Raw genomic sequence first — 20,895 nt, 5'->3', positions numbered from 1 at the left:
TGACAATCCATCTTTCCAGTTTTTTATGGACTTCCGGAAAAAGATAATAAAAAACGAGATTTTCAAGCGCTTCAACCATAACTGGCACACATTTTTAAAACTTTAAATAATAACTTATAACTCGTTGTTATCCTGCCCCTAGAGCTGATACAATCACCAGGTGTCCTGTAACGGTTAAATTTTGTCGCACCGAAACGTATCCTCAAAAAATCTATCTTTGTTGTCCTAAAGCTTCATAGTATATGGATTTTTTTTCAATTACACAACGATATTGTTACAATCAATTTTATTCCGTGGAGCCATTTCAGAAAATAGCTGGCGGACCATCTTGTTGAAGTATTGTCAAATTTCACCATCTGTAATATCTCTATTCGACTTTTTCTATAAACAAACCTAAGTTGTTACAAAATTGCCTAATTTACTGTAGAAATTGTTACTCAGAGCACAGAAATCCTTAATACAGTTTTCCTCTTCTTAGGGCTCTTTTTTTTAAATAGGTCTTTTCCAATAGAATTGCTGCTGTAAGAGGAAAAATTGCAAGAACACTTCTATCTTGAAAATATATAAGAAAAGAGTCCTTTACTGCCTTTCATCTTGTAATTAATGTGCGTGTGTGCGTGCCTAAGTTGATGGAAGTGATTTGCTACTAGCATCTTTATCCTGGAACAAGTAAAGGATACGAATATTCATTATTCTTTTGAAAAATCTTGAATTAAAGGCATCTGTGCTATACAGCTGTTGGATATTGTGAGGAGAAAGGAAAAATAAGTAATTTCTCGAAAAAAAATTACGTTATTAGTTTTATTATAGTATATTGTACATTGTATCGATACACTACTTTGTATCGCGAGGCTTTAGGAACTCCATAAAGAAAAGTGAAATCAGCATCATTTCTTGAACGAGGCTTTTATTTAAGAGCAAGTACTAAAGGTGTTCTAGAATGATATGGGTAATTCATTCTGCATCTCATCTCTCGGAAATGAAATATTCTGGATAAAATGAGAATTTGCATAAGTTCTTAGACGGAAATTTAGACAGGGAAAACTCGCATTTTCGTCCCAAATGGATTTTTCCTGGAAATGGTGTAGATTTACAATTCAAGAATTGGTTGAAAATCTCGTTAAAGGCCATAAAATACACAGAGCTGATCTAAATAATGTAATTAAATTATATTTAGAATTTTGTCGACAAATTGAATTGAATGAAAGTAAAAGAAAGGTTTTATGAAACTTGCCTTGCATACGTTGCACGTTGGGCTGAATTTCGTTTCTCTACCGTCGAGTCTTGTTACAATTATGCCCCCCCCCCAAAAAAAATCAATATACTGCTCAGGGCCGTATCCAAGACTTTTGTGTGTGTGTGTGGGGGGGGTATAAAAGGATTTTTCTTCGGGTTTACGGAAAACTTTTAAAATTACATAAAATATTGTTTATTTTCATTTATGTTACGTTTTAACGAGTCGAACAAAAATTCTGGGGGGGGGGGTAAATCCCCTAACCCCCTCCTAGATGCGGCCTTGAAACTACTGTTACTACTGCTAGTAACAACTCACTGCAGCGCCAAGCTGCGTGAGACCAACACAGCTGCGCACGCTCATCTTCCATTCCAATCTATTCAAAGCCTCCCTCTTTATACTACTCAAGAAGTTCCTATTTCCCTTAATTTTTTCCTTGTGACGTCCTCCCACCCTATTCGAGGACGACCTGCTTTTTTCGTTTGGGCCTAGACAGTTGGTCGACAAGGACTATCTTTGGCAGTCTGTCATCCTTCATCCGTTGAACGTGTCCTAGCCATCTCAACCTTTCCGCATTTTAGCCCTAAATAACAGGATTAAACAACATTTTTCGCACAACTTACTGTTTTAGATACGGTCAGTTATTCGGGTACCCAAAGCAATCCATGAACAGTTTTCGTAAAACGTCTAACACATACTGCACCGTCTTTCGGAGAGCCCACGCTTCAGAACAATACTTGGTCACTGTCAACATAGTAGCTTCCGATATTCCAATTTTGATTCGCAGACTCATCCTCCTAATCTTCCAAGCTTTTTTTTCTGTGGAGAAACACCCTGGGCCTTGGCTATTCTTCTTTTAATATCTATGCTACACCCACCGTTTTTTACTAATAATAATACCTAGGTGAGTGAAGTTGTCCTCTTGATTGATCTTCTCGTCACCCAACATCACCTCTTCACCTTCACTTAACGTAGCAGTGTTTTAGCACCACCATGATTTTCCGCCACCATATGTTTCTGCCACCTTCTAATTCAGGTAGGTCAGAATAGACATAGATATAGACATAGACATAAGATGAGACATAGGAACAGACAAGATAAGACATTGACTAGATTTCCTGGGTGGCGGAAAGCATACGGAGGTGGAAAACCGCTTGACTTTTGACTTAAAGCTCTTGCTGAGCAGGATCGCCAGCGTAGAGGGCGCTGGTTGACAGCGCCGTCAATCTACTCCAAGTAGCCCTGTTCAGGGCTAAGGATGGGGCCTCATTTGGGTGACGTTGCGGCTGAGCAGGCGTTGGTTTATTACATCAGCCCATCTATTGCGTGGCCTTCCTCGAGGGCGATTCCAGCTATTTTCTTAGGGATTAAAATCCGAGATAATCCTTGCGGGGGTACTTAGTAGGAGACGGAGTAGGTGGCCGTACCACCTTAGAGAGCGGGCTTCTACTTGGGTGCTAAAACACCCACACCTATTTTTCAAACCTATAATTGGTCCCTGAACTTTCTAAAACGGCTTTCAAAATAAATTCAATGTTTAAATCATGAGCATAGTCTAAATTTAGGAGTGTTTTACTTCTCTAATTGATTCCCTATTCTCCCATTGCCTTTGTTGTGCTCCTTAGGAGTAAGTCCATCAAAATTATCCATATAAATGGGGATAGGATGCAACCCTGCTTATCTTCTGATTGAATAACGAACCAGCTACTAACCTCATTCCCTACCTGACCGTAGCAATTTTACTCTCATATATAGCACTAATCAATTTAATGCATTTACCTGGTATATCATACAAGGATAGGGCACTCGCTAGAGATAAATCAATATATCGGTTTCTGAATAAATTACATATTACTCGAATACGAGTGTTTACTTTTCTCTGGAAGCCCCTGTTTGTGGATGTAGTCGAGAGATTTCAGTTTTGAATACCAGCTTAATCTTTATTTTACTATAGCTATGTGCACAAAGTTGGATCATACCATACTTTGGTACAGCTTATTGTTCAATGTACGGTTGTTCAAGCAGGTACCTAAAACTGTCCCGAGACAGTCTTTCTGGGGAACATCTACAATTTCCTCCTCATCATTTCCAATTGGCCGTATCTTTGAGTCATACTTGATCACTGTTATTGCTGTGGCTTCTAGCATCCTAATCTTGCTCCTAAGACCTAGTTTCCCGTTATTTTAAACTTCTTTCAACTGTGAAAAAAAAGAACACCTTGTTGCTTGGCTATTCCACTCAGCTGCCTAAGCGAGTAAAGCTATCCTTCCACCCTGTCAATTTTCTCGTCACCTGACATCACCTCTCCATCCTCGCTTGTTCCTAATTTATGTAATGTGAATTTCTTAACCTTAATTTTTCAAACCAATTCTCGTACCCTCGACTCTCCATCCCAATAAAATTGTATTTATTTTGCTAACATATTTATCTATGGCACTCAGATTGGGGATGTACACAAAGGGAGGGGGTCTCAGGGTCCTCCCAAGAATTCGACATTTTCTTAAATTTCTGGGTACTTCATATTCAAATTGTAAAATACTTTTTTATTGTTATTGAGAACCCCCCTGGTGAAAAACTAGTATCGAGCTCTCCGAAAGAAAAAAAAATCCCGTGAACGTGCCTAACTCAAATTGTTTGTATTATTTAAGCCTAGGAAAGTTTAACCTTCTCATTTAATGCCACTTTCGCATTATCACGTTTTTGGTTTCATTAAAATATTGATTATCAAAAGTTTTGTCTTTCAAATTAACCTCTAATTCTGGATGGTTTCCTTGCACTTTGTCTGTAATCACCAAGTTCTCGTTTCAGGCGCTGTAGAACAATTAAATGAAAAAAAACACACGTTTTTTAACTGAAAGTAAGGAGCGACATTAAAACTTAAAACGAACAGAAATTACTCCGTATATTAAAGTGGCTTTTCCCTCCTCAACGCCCCGCTCTTGCAGCTAAAGCTCGACTCTTTCTCTCAACTTTACTTTTTAAAACAGTAAAAAACTTTAGCTTAAAGAGCGGGGTGTTGAGGAGGGAAAGGCCACTTTAATATACAGAGTAATTTCTGTTCGTTTTGAGTTTTAATGTTGCTCGTTACTTTCAGTAAAAAACTTGTTTTTTTTTATTTAATTTCTGAACGTTTTTGAATTGATATATTTTTTTGATTTTAGCTGTCTGCACATGAATTATTAAAACGAATTTTGCAAATTAATTTTTTTTGGCTAAATGGCGACTAGAACTTTTAATTTTATACGAACGTTTTTATTAGTAGAAAATATACTTAACTTACGAAATAACTTACGTAACGAACTTCTATATTTGTATATTTTCATTACATATACCAGAGGGTTTGCCCCCTCGTTAATTCCTCGCTCTTTACACTAAAACTTAATTTTTGAATGACCCCTGAATCACAAAGGCCGTAGAATAAATAGTTGAAATTACTAAAAATACTTTAGCGGAAAGAGCGAGGCATTTAGGAGGAGATGAACCCCACATATGCGTAATAATCTATGTTCGTTTTAAGATCTAATGCTGCTCCTTACTTTCAGTTGAAAAAACTTCTCCATATTTATTTTGTGAGCGTTTTGTTTTTGTTTTAAATAGTGCTAGAATATCCTGCGCTCCCTTCATGGAAATTATCTTCTGCCATGACAAATTGCTCCATGAAAAGATCCTCCCACGTAACCCCCTCCCTTCAATCCCCTCCCTTCAACCCCCTCCCTTCAACCCCCTCCCAACCAAGAAAAATCCCCCCTGAAAACGTCTGCACACTTCCCAATAACCATTACTATACCTAAACACTGGTCAAATTTTGTAACTTGCAGACCCTCCCCCCTGGACAGTGAGGGAGTAAGTTGTACCCAAAAACATTGTTATAAGGTTTTTTTGACTATGCTGAACAAAATGGCTATCTCAAAATTTTGATCTGTTGACTTTGGTAAAAAATGAGCGTGGGAGGGGGCCTAGGTTCCCTCCAATTTTTGGTCGCTTAAAAGGGGCACTAGAACTTTGAATTTCAGTTAGAATGAGCCCTCTTGCGACATTCTAGCACCACTGGGTCGATACGATCACCCCTGAGAAAAAAAAGAAAACAAATAAACATGCACCCGTGATCGGTCTTCTGGCAAAAAAATACGAAATTCTACATTTTTGTAGATAGGAGTTTGAAACTTCTATAGTACGGTTCTCTGATACGCTGATGCGATGGTGTGATTTTTGTTAAGATTCTATGACTTTTAGATGGTGTTTCCCCCTATTTTGAAAAAATAAGGCAAATTTTCTCAGGCTCGTAAGTTTTGATGGGTAAGACTAAATCTGATTAAACTTATATATTTAAAATCATCAGAAAAATCCAATTCATTTGATGTATCTGTTAGTATCAAAGCTTCGTTCTTTAGAGTTGCATTTTCTACTGAGCCGGGTCGCTTCATACTCCAGTTCGTTACCACGAACTGTTTGATAACTACCTGAAACAAACTGTGCAGCCGTGAATTTAAAAAGTCAAATGCAGATGTGTAAATATAATAGATAAATATACTGACAATCCCAGACACTGATCAGTTAACTGGAAAGGAAAAAGTATATATAAACTCGATCCTATGGGTTATAACTCAAAGATTCGCATAACAATCAACAATAACAATCTACTCACCGTCAGTTCCACACAAATACGGTAAATACCAACAAATGCGAAAAATTATTCATCTTGAAAAAATTAAAAGTATTCATCAACATTTAGAACTAGCTTTGACTAAAAAATTAAAAAAAAATAATATAAAATATATATACCTAAAATTAATATTATTTGGATCCAATAAAGAGTCGTTTTAGGCATTTTTTAAAGGAACCAAGAGTATAGGATTCCTAAACCCCAACAAGGACAGAGTTTCCAGCACAACACGGAGCAACGTTCAGACAAAACTCTAAACGTATAGTGGACACATCCATGTCATTCTGATTTTGAACCCTAAACGCGTTTTGTACTACTCACCTTGCCACATTTAGGACCTCAGAAAAACATTATGGAGGTCTCCGTCTAAGTGATTCAATGCAAATAAACTCATACACGGTTTATACAAATCGTTCAGCTTCAAGAAGTGAACAGAACTATGTACGGTAAAATGAAAGACTTCATCTTCTTTTTGTAGAAGATTATATAAAGGTGTGAGCAAAGATGGAAAAATACAAATCCACGCAGACCAACTGTATGAAAGATACGGATAAATATGAGAAAGGCATAAAGACGTTGAATGAAAATAAAGAAAAATTTGTCTTAGTTTCAGTGAAATTTCTATTCCTAAGAATCGTAAAATGTTTCGTAAGCTTAATTTTATTAATATCATAAAACATACCAAACACTATTATAATTTTTATTCAAATTTCCTCCAATAATGCAAATCCACTAGGAATTACTCAGACTTTCTTTCAGTTCGTTAAGATAAGTGTGTGTTCAAATTTCGGTTTACTGTGAGCTGTTAAATAAAAAAAAAAAAAAAAACTATTTTTTTTCAACTGGAATTAAGGAGCAATGTTAAAACTTGAAACGAACAGAAATTATTACATATATCAGGAGGGTTGCCCCATCCTCAATACTTTGCTCTTTACGATAAAGTTTAACTTTTGTTCCAATTTTTAAGAATTGATTCCAGAAACACAAAGGCCGTTTAATTAGAATAATAATGTTTTTTTAAAGTTAAAAAATACTTAAAGAACGAGGTATTGATGCGAGGTATACCTTCTGTTCGTTTAAAGTTTTAATGTTGCTTCTTACTTTCAATTGAAAAAATTATTTTTTTATTTAATTTTAGTTCATTTTGTAAATAATGCTGGATTAATGGCAAAATAATACCATAGAAAGATCCGCTCACTTAAACCCCCCTCCAGTAAATCATCCCCCCCAGAAAAATGTCTGTTTACTTCCGAATAGCCAGTACTATATGCAAACAAATGCCAAAGTTCATAGCTTGTAGCCATTCTCTGGGGGGAGGGAGTCAAGTCATCCTCTAAGACATCTTTATTAGGTCTTTCTACTATGCTGAACAAAATGGTGTCTAAAAATTTTAATCGGACGAGCTTGAGGAGAAAAAGGTTGGGAGAGGGGCTAAATGCCCTTCCATATTTTTGGTCACTTAAAGAGGGTACTAGAACTTTTGAAATTCCGATCAAATGAGCCCTCTCCCGATCTTCTAGGATCCCTGGTTCGATACGATCACCCCTGAAAAAAAAAGACACGCATCTGTGATCTTGCTTCTTGCAAAAAAATGTGAAATTCCATATTTTTGTATAAAGGAGCTTGAAATCTCTACAGTAGGGTTCTCTGATATATTGAATCCAACGATGTGGTTTTAACTAAGATTACTTGATGTTTTGGGGGAGTTACCTCCTTTTTTAAAAGTAGGGAAATTTTTCTCAGGCTCGTAACTTTTGATGGGTAACATTATAATGGATGAATTTTCTATATTTTGATTAAGCACTAAAGTTCGATTCTTTTGATATTTCCACTTTTATTCGAACTCAGTTTTTTAGAGTGTCGGTTACTATTGAGTACTATTATTGTAAGTAAGGAGCATCGCTCCTTACCTACAGTTCGTTACCACAAACTGTTTGATTCGTCATTTAATTGTCCTTGGAAGCGAAATCAACGCGCCAACTAGAAAGTGGCCTGAATATTGGATATCAGTGCTTCGGTTTTTAGTGAAAGGACTAATGAGAAAAGACTGTCGATTAAAGCTGCAAAGTTTAAGTGTAGTGTATAGTGTAATAATTGTAGAGTGTAAGGCTAAGTGTATCTGATTTCCTATTTTGACAGTATTGAGCGAAGTCCGTGTAGTTTCGTTGTATTTTCAGTGGCGTTAGCTGGGGGGGGGGCGATTGCCCCCTAGATTCACTTGCCCACCATATTTTCGAAATTTCATTTCGCCGCACTTCCCCCTCTAAATTTTCATTCATTGACGCTATTATTTGTTTCATTGGTCTCAGCAAATACAGGGAACTATCGAAATTCTTAATGTAAATTTTTTACAGTTGACTGTTAATCCTAAAAGCTATAGACAAATGCCAGGAATTAAGTTTTATTTGATGGTTTAATTAATTAATTTAATTAATGCTAAAAAGAATTAATTTGAACCTTATGCTTAAGGCTTATGCTCCCTCTGAAACAAGTGATTTCGCTACAAGGCTGCAGCTGTAAATTGCACAGAAAAGACAATTTACTTGTGCTATTGGATTCATTAGTTTGAAATCTATCCGTTCATGGATCCAGAATTATAATAGCCTATTGCTTAAGAATAGATGATGTATTGAATAGATTATATATCCATTAAGTCGAATGTTTAAGCCACCATTAAAATTAACTCATATTTTTCAAATGATTTTTTTTTTTTAAATTTCATTATGTCCCATGTTTATGAGACTTTTTCAGCAACACGAATTTATTGTAATAACTGGAGCAAAATTGCCTAGAAGAACTTTTCTTTTTCTCTCATTAGTCTTATGTAGCTTTTCTTTCGGCAAAAGCCCATTAGCTTAGAAACAGAGATCCCTTCAACTAAAAATTGCTTTCCCGTGTCTACAAGCAAAATTCCTACCTTCGAAATGTCAATTAGGGGAAGAACAAAGGCAAGAAAATAATCTCTCAGAAATTGATAAGGTGGCCCAACTAGAAGAACTGTCTTGTATACAGTTTTCGCCCATTATTTCTTGTAAATAATGAATAAGAAAAATGCACTTAAAACCCATGCTGTTAAAAGAAAAACTCAGTTGTGGATTTTAGCGGTTCCCATTAATAAAAGTGTGTATTTTGTTAGTATTTTGTATGCGTGATTAGTTGTTCCTCGACTCCAGTGCGTTTAGCGTGTCTTCTTCAAAGTAGCTACTCGTATTATTTATACGTTGAAGTAATTTGGTTGTAAATAAATATATTAATCTATGATTAATTAATCTATTAATATAGAACATATTTCTATTGGTTTGTGGTAGATTCACTATTATACGCTCGAATCAAACAGTCCGTGACAATGAACAGTAAGTAAAAAGTCATTCGGCCCAATACTAACCGAAACTAAAAAAAAGAAAAATTTGATAATAGGCAATATTTTTTAATGCCTTTGTCTTTTAGCAGCCGTTCTTAAAGAAACTGGGACAAGAATTCAAATTTTAGCGTAAAGAGTGAGGTATTCAGGAGGGGCATCTCCCCTCATGTACGGAATAATTTCTGATTGTTTTAAGTTTAATATTTTCATTGTCTTAAATTTCATGTTTAATTAAAGTTTTAATTATCTTTTTAAGAAATTTTATACCCTATTCTGCCCTCCCAGTCCATAACATAGCCCCTATGAAAGACTAGGTGGCGACGTCTGAAAAGCAAAATTAACTAATCTGTCCTAATTCCTTGAAACTGGACAAGTACTCTTTGCTTCCTTTCTAATCTTCATTCAACAGAAATTACCATTATCACATCTTAACAGAAATTACCATTATCACTTCTTAACAGAAATTGTACATGACTAAAGCACTATGCCACACGTTTTCCCCACTCTCCCTACCTTTTTACACAAATTTTCTCGTTTCCTACTATCTGAATTACCTATGATATAACTTGTTAGGAGGGCCACAATATTCTTAAGGGTTTATTTTTTTTCTTTTGACCGACGTTTGGAATAAACATGATAATCTTAAAATAACTTAATAGAAAAATAATCCAAAAATAATGACTGATAATCGATTTCAGAAGTGTACTCTAACTGTATCTTTGTCTCTGTAATTGATTAAATAAAAAAAAAAACATAGTACAGAAATTACTTCGTATATGAAAGAGGCTGCTTCCTCATCAGCGCCCCGTTCTTTACGCTAAAGTTTGACTCTTTCTCTCAATTCTTCTTTTTAAAACAGTAAAAATCTTTACCGTAAAGAGCGGGGCGTTGATGAGGAAGCAGCCTCTTTCATATACGAAGTAATTTCTGTGCGTTTTAAGTTTTAATATCGCTCCTTACTTTCAGTTAAAAAAACTTGTTTTTTTATTTAATTTCTGAACGTTTTTGAATCAATGCATGTTTTGATTTTGGCTCTCCGCAGAGGAATAATCAAAACGAAATTTGCTTTTTTTTTGGCTAAATGGCTTTCTCATAATTTTGATCGAATGATTTTGAGAAAAAAAGAGCGAGGGACGAAGCCTAGTTGCCCTCCGATTTTTTGGTTAATTAAAAAGGCAACTAGAACTTTTAATTTTTTACGAATCTTTTTATTGGTAAAAGATTTACGTAGCTTATAAATTAGCTTACGTAAAGAACTTTTGTATTCTCATGTTTTTATAACATATATGAGGGGATTCGCCCCATCGTCAGTACCTCGCTCTTTACACTAAAGCTTAAATTTTATCCCAATTCATTAAGAATGACCCCTGAATCACAAAAGCCGTAGAATAAATAGTTGAAATTACTAAAAATACTTTAGTGTAAAGAGCGAGGTATTAGAAGGAGGTGAGCCCCTCATATGGGTAATAATTTCTGTTTGTTTTAAGTTTTATTGCTGTTCCTTACTTCCAGCTGAAAAAGCTTTTTCACATTTATTTTTTAATTGTTTTTTTTTTTAAATAATGCTAGTAAATCCTGCTCTCCCTTCATGGAAATTTTCTTCTCCCATGACAAATTCTCGATGGAAAGTTCCCCCAGCATATCCCCCTCTTCTCAACCCCTCCCCCAACCAAAAAAATCCTCCTGAAAACGCCTGTATACTTCCCAATAACCATTACTATATGTATGCACAGGTCAAAGTTTGTAACTTGTTGCCCCTCCCACGGGGACTGTGGGGGAGTAAGTCGTCCCCAAAGACATAGTTATAAGGTTTTTCGACTACGCTGAATAAAATGGCTATCTCAAAATTTTGATCCGTTGACTTTGGGAAAATAATTAGCGTGGGAGGGGGCCTAGGTGCCCTCCAATTTTTTTGGTCACTTAAAAATGGCACTAGAACTTTTCATTTCCGTTAGAATGAGCCCTCTTGCAACATTCTAGGACAACTGGGTCGATACGATCACCCCTGGAAAAAAAAAAAAAAATAAAATAAACACGCATCCGTGATCTGCCTTCTGGCAAAAAATGCAAAATTCCACATTTTTGTAGATAGGAGCTCGAAACTTCTACAGTAGGGTTCTCTGATATGCTGAATCTGATGGTGTGATTTTCGTTAAGATTCTATGACTTTTAGGGGGTGTTTCCCCCTATTTTCTAAAATAACTCAAATTTTCTCAGGCTCGTAACTTTTGATGGGTAAGACTAAACTTGATAAAACTTATATATTTAAAACCAGCATTAAAATGCGATTCTTTTGATGTAGCTATTGGTATCAAAATTCCATTTTTTAGAGTTTTGGCTACTATTGAGCCGGGTCGCTCCTTACTACAGTTCGTTACCACGAACTGTTTGATTCCTGCCTACCTAACGCTGTATTGGTACGATGTTAAGTAAGCACCATTTATATGTATAGAGGACCCTTTAAATATATAGCTCGAATATGAGAAATACTCATGCTATCTGAAATTCACCTACCCTAAGTGCTACTTGAGACATGCCCTTCTGGCAGATTCTTTTATTGAATTTTTGCAACTTCCTTAAAATGAGCTATCTTGTAAAAATAAATTGATTAAATAAAAAAAATATTTGTAAAGTATATTTTTGAAAAAAATAATTGTTTTTCTGTAACTCTTATGAAAATGTTACACATAGAAAATCATTGTAAAATAACTCTAAAAGTATCTGAAAGAGTTCATTATTCTAGAATTTGCAAAAACCAAATCATTAAGAAGATGAAACTTATTCTGTTTCCAGAAAATAATTTTTTTTTTTACGTTAGTAGTATCACTGTATGCAGTTTAAGCGGCCAGTACCCCTTACTCTTTTCTTCCTTAGTGGCTTAAGATCATGAAGAAGGTTTGACCGTGATTCCTTCAATGTTGTCATCTATATGACGAAAGTCATAGATGGCGCCATTGCTAACTCGGTTATCGATGGTGATATATATTCTTTTCTGACGACACTTTTTTTTGCTTCTAAACAGTTTTCCATTGATTTTGTGAAATTTATGTCTGATATATGTATCGAACACATGACTTCCTATGGTAAAAGAACGACACGTTACTCGACTGAGTCAACAAGTCATAGATGATATTTTATTCTTAGAAATACGTTCTAGGCAATAAATGTATTGTTTCTGTAGCACTGGCGTCACAATATCGTAACAAGTTATTTGTGCAATCGATTTTCCAATGGGAATTTCGGTAAGTGTTATCAGTGATTGGTTTCCAGGCCCCATTTTTGACATCACTCCAATGAGTTTGCATACCACAGTAATTTGAGATGCTTGCTGGACAGATAAATTCTTTTGATGATATAATGAAATTTGTTTCGATCTCCAAAGATTGTAATGACTACAACCGGCCAGGTATCCATTTTATAATATAATGGTCCTGAGCATATTAGTTTTCCATTAACGGGGCTTGCAAAAGAATTTGGGTTTCCGAGTTTCTCTCCAGGGTACCATTTCCCCAGGGCCTCGAGTCCCCCTCCATAGCCTCAAGTTCCTTTCCAGGCCCCCTTGTCCCCCTAGGGCCCCTTTTCCACCTTCAGGGCCCAAACTTTTGTTTTTGAACTTCAAAATTTTTCAACTTTTTTCAACTCGATTTTTTCGGACATAATTTTTGGGGACGTAGAATTTTCTTAGGACTTTTAATTATTTTGGAACATATAATTTTTTGGAATTTTTTTGAGACTTCGATGTATTTTAGGACGTCGAGTATTTCTTGGTATGTTTCCGAGAATTTCAAAAATGATGGGTTATCAGGTATTGCGTAATTATTCATTTTGTCAGGGAAACAATAGAATACATCATGTGACAGTCCTCAGATCTGGTGTTAAAGACATAGATACTGTTGCAGCCTACTCTCCGAAGTATTACTGGAGTTGCTAACACCTTTTTAGACATCATTCCAAGAATATACATCCTGGGTTTCTGGGAATATCTTCTTATGTTTCCGATAATTTCAAAAATGATTTGAAACACGAATACTGTGGCAACCCATACACTGATGTACTATTGAAGTTGGTAGGATCTTTTTGACATCATTCCAAGAATATGCATCCTGGTTTTGGAGAATTTCGCGACTTGTTTCCTAGATTTTCAAGAATGATGCGTTAGCTGGTATTGTACGATCATTCATATTATCAGTGAAACAATACAATACATGCTAGGTCAACACTCATATCTGATCTTTTGAGATAACAATTGAGTCAACAACATTTTTAATTTTTATAACAGTTTTTTTGGACATAGATTTTTTTGGCTACTTAGAGTTATTTTGGGACACCGAGAATATCTTGGTATGTTTCCGAGAATTTCAAGAATGATAAGTGTGATTTCAAGAATGATTAAGTATCAATGGGATGATACGTAATCATTCTGGTTTTCGAGAATTGCATGGCATGTTTCTAAGAATTTTAAGTGTTACCTGGTATTGTGTAATCATTCATGCTGTCAGTGAATCAATACAATATGCCTTGTGACAACCCTCACATCTGGTCTTTTGACATAACAATTGAGCCAACAACATTTTAAATTTTTAAGGAGTTTTCCATTGATTTCATGAAATTTATGGGTTTTTGGGACTTAGAATTGTTTTATTTTTTGGATATCGAATTTTTTGGGGAATTATTTTGGGACATCGACAATTTCTCTGGATGTTTCCGAGAATTTAAAGAATGATGCGTTATCTGGTATTGTATAATTAATCATGTAATCAGTGAGACAAAACAATACATCCCGTGACAGCCCTCACATCTGGTCTTTTGAAACACAGATACTGTGGCAGCCCATAATCCGATTCACTATTGGACTTGGTTACACCTTTTGTGCATTATTCTGAGAATATGTGTCCTTGTTTTCAAGAATTTCACAGCATGTTTCCGAGAATTTCAAGGATGACTTATGATCTTGTATTGCGTAATCATTCCTGTTGTCAGTGAAACAATACAATACATCCTGTGACAGCCCTCACATCTGGTCTTTTGAGATAACAACTGAGTCAAAAACATTTTAGCTTCTAAGCAGTTTTCAATTGATTTTATGAAATTCAGGTTTTTTTGGACTTAGAATTATTATTTTTGGACTCTTATTATTGTTTCATTGATATATGAATGATTGCAGAATACCAGATCACATATCCAAGAATTTCAAGTTCCCGAGAATTAAGTCCCCCAAAAATTCTATATAAAAAAACTGAAAAACCCATAAATTTCATCAAATCAATGGAAAACTCCTTAGAGGTTAAAAATGCTGTTGATTCTGTTGTTTTCTCAAAAGAATAGATATAAGGGTTGTCACAAGCCGTATTGTATTGTTTCACTGACAACATGATTGATTACACGATACCAGATAACGCGTCATTCTTAAAGTTCTCGGAAACATGCCAATAAATTCTTGGAAACCAGGATACATATTCTTGGAATGATGTCAAAAAAGGTATTAGCAATTCGAATAATGCATCGGAGTATAGGCTGCTACAGAAAGGACCAGATGTGAGGGCTGTTACAGGACGCATTCTATTGTTTCACTGACAACATGAATAATTATGCAATACCGGATAACGTATCATTCTGGAAATTCTCGTAAACATATCAGAAAATTCTCTCAAAGTCTCCCAAAAATTCCAAGTCCAAAAATTATGTTCCAAAATAATATGAAGTCCCAAAAAATGTTGTAAAAAAATTGTGTTGAAAAAATTAAGCTTAAAAAAGGGAGGCAAAACTTGGGGCCCTGGAGGGGGACTCGGGATCCTAGTGGAGGCCAACTGACAGCACTTACCAAAAATCCAATTGAAAATTCGATTGTGCAAATAACTTTTTACGATATTATGACGGTTAACATCAGTTGGCCGGTGTCCCAAAAACAATACATTGACTGTCCAGAATGTTTGTCTAAGAACATAGTATTATCAATGACTTGCTGGCTCAGTCGAGTAACGTGTCGTTCCTGTACCATAGAAAATCATGGGTCTCGCGTTCGGTTCATACATCAAACATAAACTTCATAAAATCGATGGAAAACTGCTTAGAAGCTAAAAATGAGTCGTTAAAAAAAATATGTCACTATTTATAACCGTAGTTAAAAATAATGCCATCTTTGACTTCAGTTATGTATACGGCAGCATTGAGGGAATCGCCATTAAACCTTCTTCATGATCTTCAGCTACTAAGGAAGAAAAGAGTAGGAGGTACTGGCCTTTTTAACTGCATGCATGGATACTATTTGCGTTGCAAGATTGTTCACTGCTAGCAAAAGTATTAATGAAAAAGTTTTATTATTAACTGTTCCGCCTCGAAAATACCTAAATATTTTTAAAAAGACTATAATTTGATAAGTATTAATAGAGTTAAAAAACATTGCAAATGACATTGTTGTTGTTTTATACCTCCGTAGGGTGTACTTAAACTTCAAGTTTTTGGTTGAACATTATCGTTGGCATTCTTTTTTTAGAGGGGGGGAATTATCAAGCTCGAAAATCCCGTATTTTATTTATGTTATTGAAAGTTATTTTGGTGACAAAGATACGTTTTTTTAAGCTGTTCTATTTGAATCATGTAATGTAGGTTGAATTATATCTGGTAGTTGTGATTTGCCACTTTTTTTTCTTTTTGATGCGACAGTACAACATTTTTCTATTATGTTGTATCAAACTATTGGTTCCCATCTAGCTCAGTAACATTGATTACATTTAAGTATTACGGGCATAAGGGTTCATGCCTCCATCTGTCAACATTCATTTACACCTTGGCACGTTTTTTCAATGTTAATTCTTTTTCTAAGCAAAGAAAAAAAAATTAAAATATATAGTATACTAGCTGTTGGGGTGGCGCTTCGCGCCACCCCAACACCTAGTTGGTGGGGGCGCTTCGCGCCCCCCCCAAGCCCCCCCGCGCGCGTAAGTCGTTACGCGCCATAATAGTTACGCGCCATTGTAGTTGTGTCCCTATGTCCCACCTGTGAATATAGATATATATATATATATATGGTTTTAACTACGTAAAACTTGCGAATATACAACATTCTTTGCTGTCCCATTGTCTTTGCATATAAATAGATTGTCAGGTTTACCGACTCTTGAACATGCAACATATAATGGTCCATGGGAAAACAATCTGTATTCAGATCTATACCTCATGATTCTAATGATTGCCCTTGAGCTTTGTTGATGGTGATTGCTAATCGACCATTCCCTGTCCCGGTGTCCCGGTCGTCATTTACATCCCCCTGTTTCCCCCGGTGTCCCCGTTGTAGTTGTGTCCCTGTGTCCCGGTCGTCATTTATATTCCCTGTGTCCCGGGTCCCGGTCATCATTTGTATCCCGGTGTCCCGGTCTGTATATACATTCGTTTTTTAGTTTTGTTTTTCTCCTTTATTTTTTTCCTTTTTTTTCTTTTTTAGCTTATTTAGATTTTTAGATTTTTTAGTTTTTTTTATTAGTTTTTAGTTTTTATTTCTTTTTAGTTTTTTTGTCCCGGTCGTCATTTATATCCCCCTGTTTCCCCCGGTGTCCCCGTTGTAGTTGTGTCCCTGTGTCCCGGTCGTTATTTATATTCCCTGTGTCCCGGTCGTCATTTGTATCCCGGTGTACCGGTCTGTATATACATTCGTTTTTTAGTTTTGTTTTTCTCCTTTATTTTTTTCCTTTTTTTTTCTTTTTTAGTTTATTTAGATTTTTAGATTTTTTAGTTTTTTTATTAGTTTTTAGTTTTTTTTTCTTTTTAGTTTTTTTGTAGTTTTTACCTTCTTTTTAGTTTTGTTAATTTTTTTTTTTACTTGTGTCCTGGTCGTCATTTATACTCCCTGTGTCCCGGTGCTTTGTTGATTGCTAATCGAACATTCCTTTTGTCCTGGTCGCTTTCTCTTTGAGTGTCGTCATTTATTAGTTTTTTCCTTTTTTTTTTAGTTTTTTATTGGTTTTTACCTTTATTTTAGCTTATTTTTCAGTTTTTTCCTTTTTTTTAGTTTTTTTTTATTTTTTATTTTTTTTAGTTTTTTACCTTTTTTTAGTTTTTATAGTTTTTTTAGTTTTTTAGCTTTTTTACTTTTTTATTAGTTTTTAGTTTTTTTTTGTAGTTTTTGCCTTTTTTTAGTTTTTTCAGTTTTTTTTTTAGTTTTTTATTGGTTTTTACCTTTATAGTTTTTTTAGTTTTTTAGCTTTTTTATTTTTTTTATTAGTTTTTAGTTTTTTTTGTAGTTTTTGCCTTTTTTTAGTTTTTTCAGTTTTGACGTCACCTAATCCAGTTTTTTCAGGTGACGTCACCTGACACATCCATCCATCCATCCATCCATCCATCCACAGACAGACAACTTATTTTTATATATATAGATTTATTTGTCCTCATTTTTTCCTTGTAGCTTCAGTAGCAGCTTTAGCGGCGCTAGCAGGGACTCAATTACGTGGCGTCAACGGAAATAACTCACAGACATCTCACGAAATGACAGTTCCTAATGAATTAATAGGATGTATAATCGGAAAAGGAGGAACCAAAATAGCAGAAATAAGGTAGACTTTTTTTTATCTATAACCAATGATATAGCCGCTCTGCAGGGCTTAACCATGACGTTATTCTGCCAAAATATGTTGTAAATTAATTCTGCTGTGCGCTGGTATGTTGCAGTGTCTTTTTGCGGGTCGGAGGGGGTGGTCAACCCTCCCCTTGAAAAGATACGAATTATGCGAAGAATGTAGAAATGATTTTGAAGCAGGATATTTCGGTGGGGGCAAAATTACTGTTTTATTGAAAGTTTTTAAATTACTTGATGGTAAAGCAAAATGAAACCTATGCGGCTGGTAGGTGTATCCTTTTTTGCCTCTTTTTTACTTAGCATGATCTTGATAGTCCTGGAAACCAGTTCCTATTTTGAACTTAATGAAAGTAAAATGCTGAATGAAAAGAAATATTTTCACATTTCTTGATTTAACTTAGATTAGAGAGTTTTCGTGACAGGCCATGACTTCTATACCGTCAAGGTTGTTATCCAATGTAGTTGTGAGCCATTGGAAAGAGAGGAAAAAATAATGTTCGATGGCAATTTTATCCCCAAAATTTTCGTCAGATCTCTAAGTGCTTCTTAAGGGAAAACCAAGACAAGAAGTAGAGAGTATGAAAGAAATGGGTATTATGCGTATTTTTTTATTAAAGAAAACCAGGCGGTAAAAATGACCTAATGTTTACCAAAATCAACGGCTCCCATCCCCAAACGTTTTGGCTAGTGACGCCTTCCATAGAGCTGGTATTTCTCTGACATGCCAGCGTGCTAGACAGAGTGCCTACTACAGTATTCATGACCTTCCTTTTTACACCAGTCGGATGACAAAACTTTTCTTTCATTACAGCATCATCTACAAGCAATATTCTTATGGTGTCTATATAAAATACATCGTAAAAGGGGCGTATCCAGGATTTTGTTCTTTAGAGGGGCAAAAAGTCTTACGAAAAGCAGCAGAAGTTTGTTTACCTGTTTTTTCGTTACTTTTGACATCCCCCTCCACTTGCATAATACTTTTTGGCTTCATGATACAAAATAGAGGGTGGCAAAAAATCATTCAAAATACCCTGAGCACATAATTCACATTAATAGGACATGTTCATAGGTGTCATCAGTAACATCAAGCCCGAAGAAAGGGGGCCCTTGTCAAAGGACAAAGAGGACAACGCCTGGGCACCACTTTGTCCAGCGATCTATATAGAAGTCATTTTAATGAAACATTAGCGCATTTTTTATGGTAAAAATTGCATTTGCTTTGCAAATTGCAAAAATTGCATTAATAGCAGTAAGAATTGGTTGTTTCTAAATAAAATGTGTGTTATTTCTGTTTTTCAATCGTCTGTCAAAAACGAAAAAAAAAATCCAATATGCTTTTTCTGTATACTTGAAAAACACATTTTGTTTTAGCAATCTACCCCTAAACTTTTTGTTTTATGCTTCATTAGGAATTAAGTTGATTAAAAAGTATGTAGTCAGTCTCAACATTCACTTTTTGCCCATTTTGCTTAGAGTTTCCGTTTCTTCAGATGGATACCCACAAAGAACTAGTATAGTACCTAGCATAGACCCAGAAATAGTTTCATACCGGATTTCTTTAGAGCAAAAATCAGATTGGAAAAAAAAAGAATATACCAACGAACAGAAATTATTCCGTGTATGAAAGGAATTGCCCCCTCCTCAACGGCCTTCTATTCACACTTCAGTTTTTCAGCCTTTTAGAAAAGGTTCTGATTCTAATTAAACGACTCTTGTGTTTCCTTGACCCTTGTGTGATCAAACAGTTCGTGTTAACGAACTGTGAGTAAGGAGCGACCCGGCTTAATAGTAATCGAAACTCTAAAAGACGAAGTTTTGATACAAATAGATATATCAAAAGAGTCGGCTTCTTATGCTGATTTTAAATATATACGTTTCATTAAGTTTAGTCTTAATGATTAAATTCTACGACCCTGGAAAATTTGCCTTATTTTCGAAAAAGGGCGAAACACCCCTTAACAGTATTAGAATCTTAATGAAAATCGCACCATCAGATTGAGCGTATCAGAAAACCCTACTTTGGCAGCTTCAAGCACCTATCTGCAAAAATGTGGAATTTTGAATTTTTTGCCTGAAAAAAGATCACGGATGCGTGTTTATTTTTTTATTTATTTTTTTCCCCAGGGGTAATTGTATCGACCCAGTGGTCCTAGAATATCGTTGGAGGGCTTATTCTAATGGAAATTAAATGTTCTAGTGCCCTTTTAAGTGCCCAAAAAGATTGGAGGGCAACCCGACCCCCTCTACTGCCCCTTTTTTCCAAAGTCGTCCTATCAAAATTTTGAGAGCCATTTTGCTCATCATAGTTGAAAGGCCCAATAACTATGCCTTTGCATATAACATGACCCTCTCCCCCCCACAGCCGCACGGGTAAGGTATTTAAGTCATAAATTTACCCTTGTTTTACACATAGTATTTGTTATTGTGAAGTATGTATAGAGTTTTAGGTGGGGGCGAATTTTTTGCTAGAGGTTTTTCAACGGTGGAATTTCCTATGGGGAGAGAAGTCTCCATGAGGTGAACTTATCAGGGGAAATTATACAGTGGGGGAATTTTCCAGAATTCCTATACAATTTTTGATTAATGTCTTGCTTTCTCTGTTCTGTTCCAATTTTACGCGTGGAGTTGTTAAGGGTAATTGCCCAGGGTAAATTTTTACCGGGATTGAATTATCTAGATGATATTTCCATGGGGAGGGGGATTTCTCCGTGGAGATGGGGCCAGATTTCCTAGAATTACTGAAAAACAATCAGAAATTAAATTAAAGAAAACATAAGTTTTTACAACTGAAAGTAAGGAGCAACATTAAAACTTAAAACGAACAGGAATTATTAAACGTATGAAGGGGATTGCGCCCTCCTCAACACCTTCCTCTTTACGATAAAGTTTGAATTTTGTCCCAGTTCTTTGAGAACAACTCCTGAAGCACAAGGGTCGTTAGAAGAATAGGAAGCTTTTTTAAAAAGTACTGAAAAACTTTAGTGTAGAAAGCGAAGTGATGAGTAGGGCGCAATCCCCTTCATGCATGTAATAATTTCTGTTTGTTTTAAGTTTAAATGTTGCTCCTT

General features: G+C 35.5%; 1 protein-coding gene across 6 annotated transcripts in view; it reads left to right on the top strand.

Annotated features, from left to right (window-relative positions):
* Positions 1–20,895, top strand: part of LOC136041817 (poly(rC)-binding protein 3-like) — a 186,804-nt gene that overhangs the window by 126,898 nt on the left and 39,011 nt on the right. For all 6 annotated transcript variants that reach the window (XM_065726589.1, XM_065726588.1, XM_065726587.1 and 3 more), the window contains exon 8: positions 17,657–17,804. In XM_065726589.1, coding sequence (XP_065582661.1) covers positions 17,657–17,804 — 148 coding nt within the window. The remainder of the gene's footprint in view (positions 1–17,656; positions 17,805–20,895) is intronic.

This window comes from Artemia franciscana, unplaced genomic scaffold, assembly GCF_032884065.1.
Source record: "Artemia franciscana unplaced genomic scaffold, ASM3288406v1 PGA_scaffold_38, whole genome shotgun sequence".
Lineage (NCBI taxonomy): Eukaryota > Metazoa > Arthropoda > Branchiopoda > Anostraca > Artemiidae > Artemia > Artemia franciscana.
Note: the sequence above shows the minus strand (reverse complement) of the source record. Positions and strands in the feature narration are given on the sequence as shown.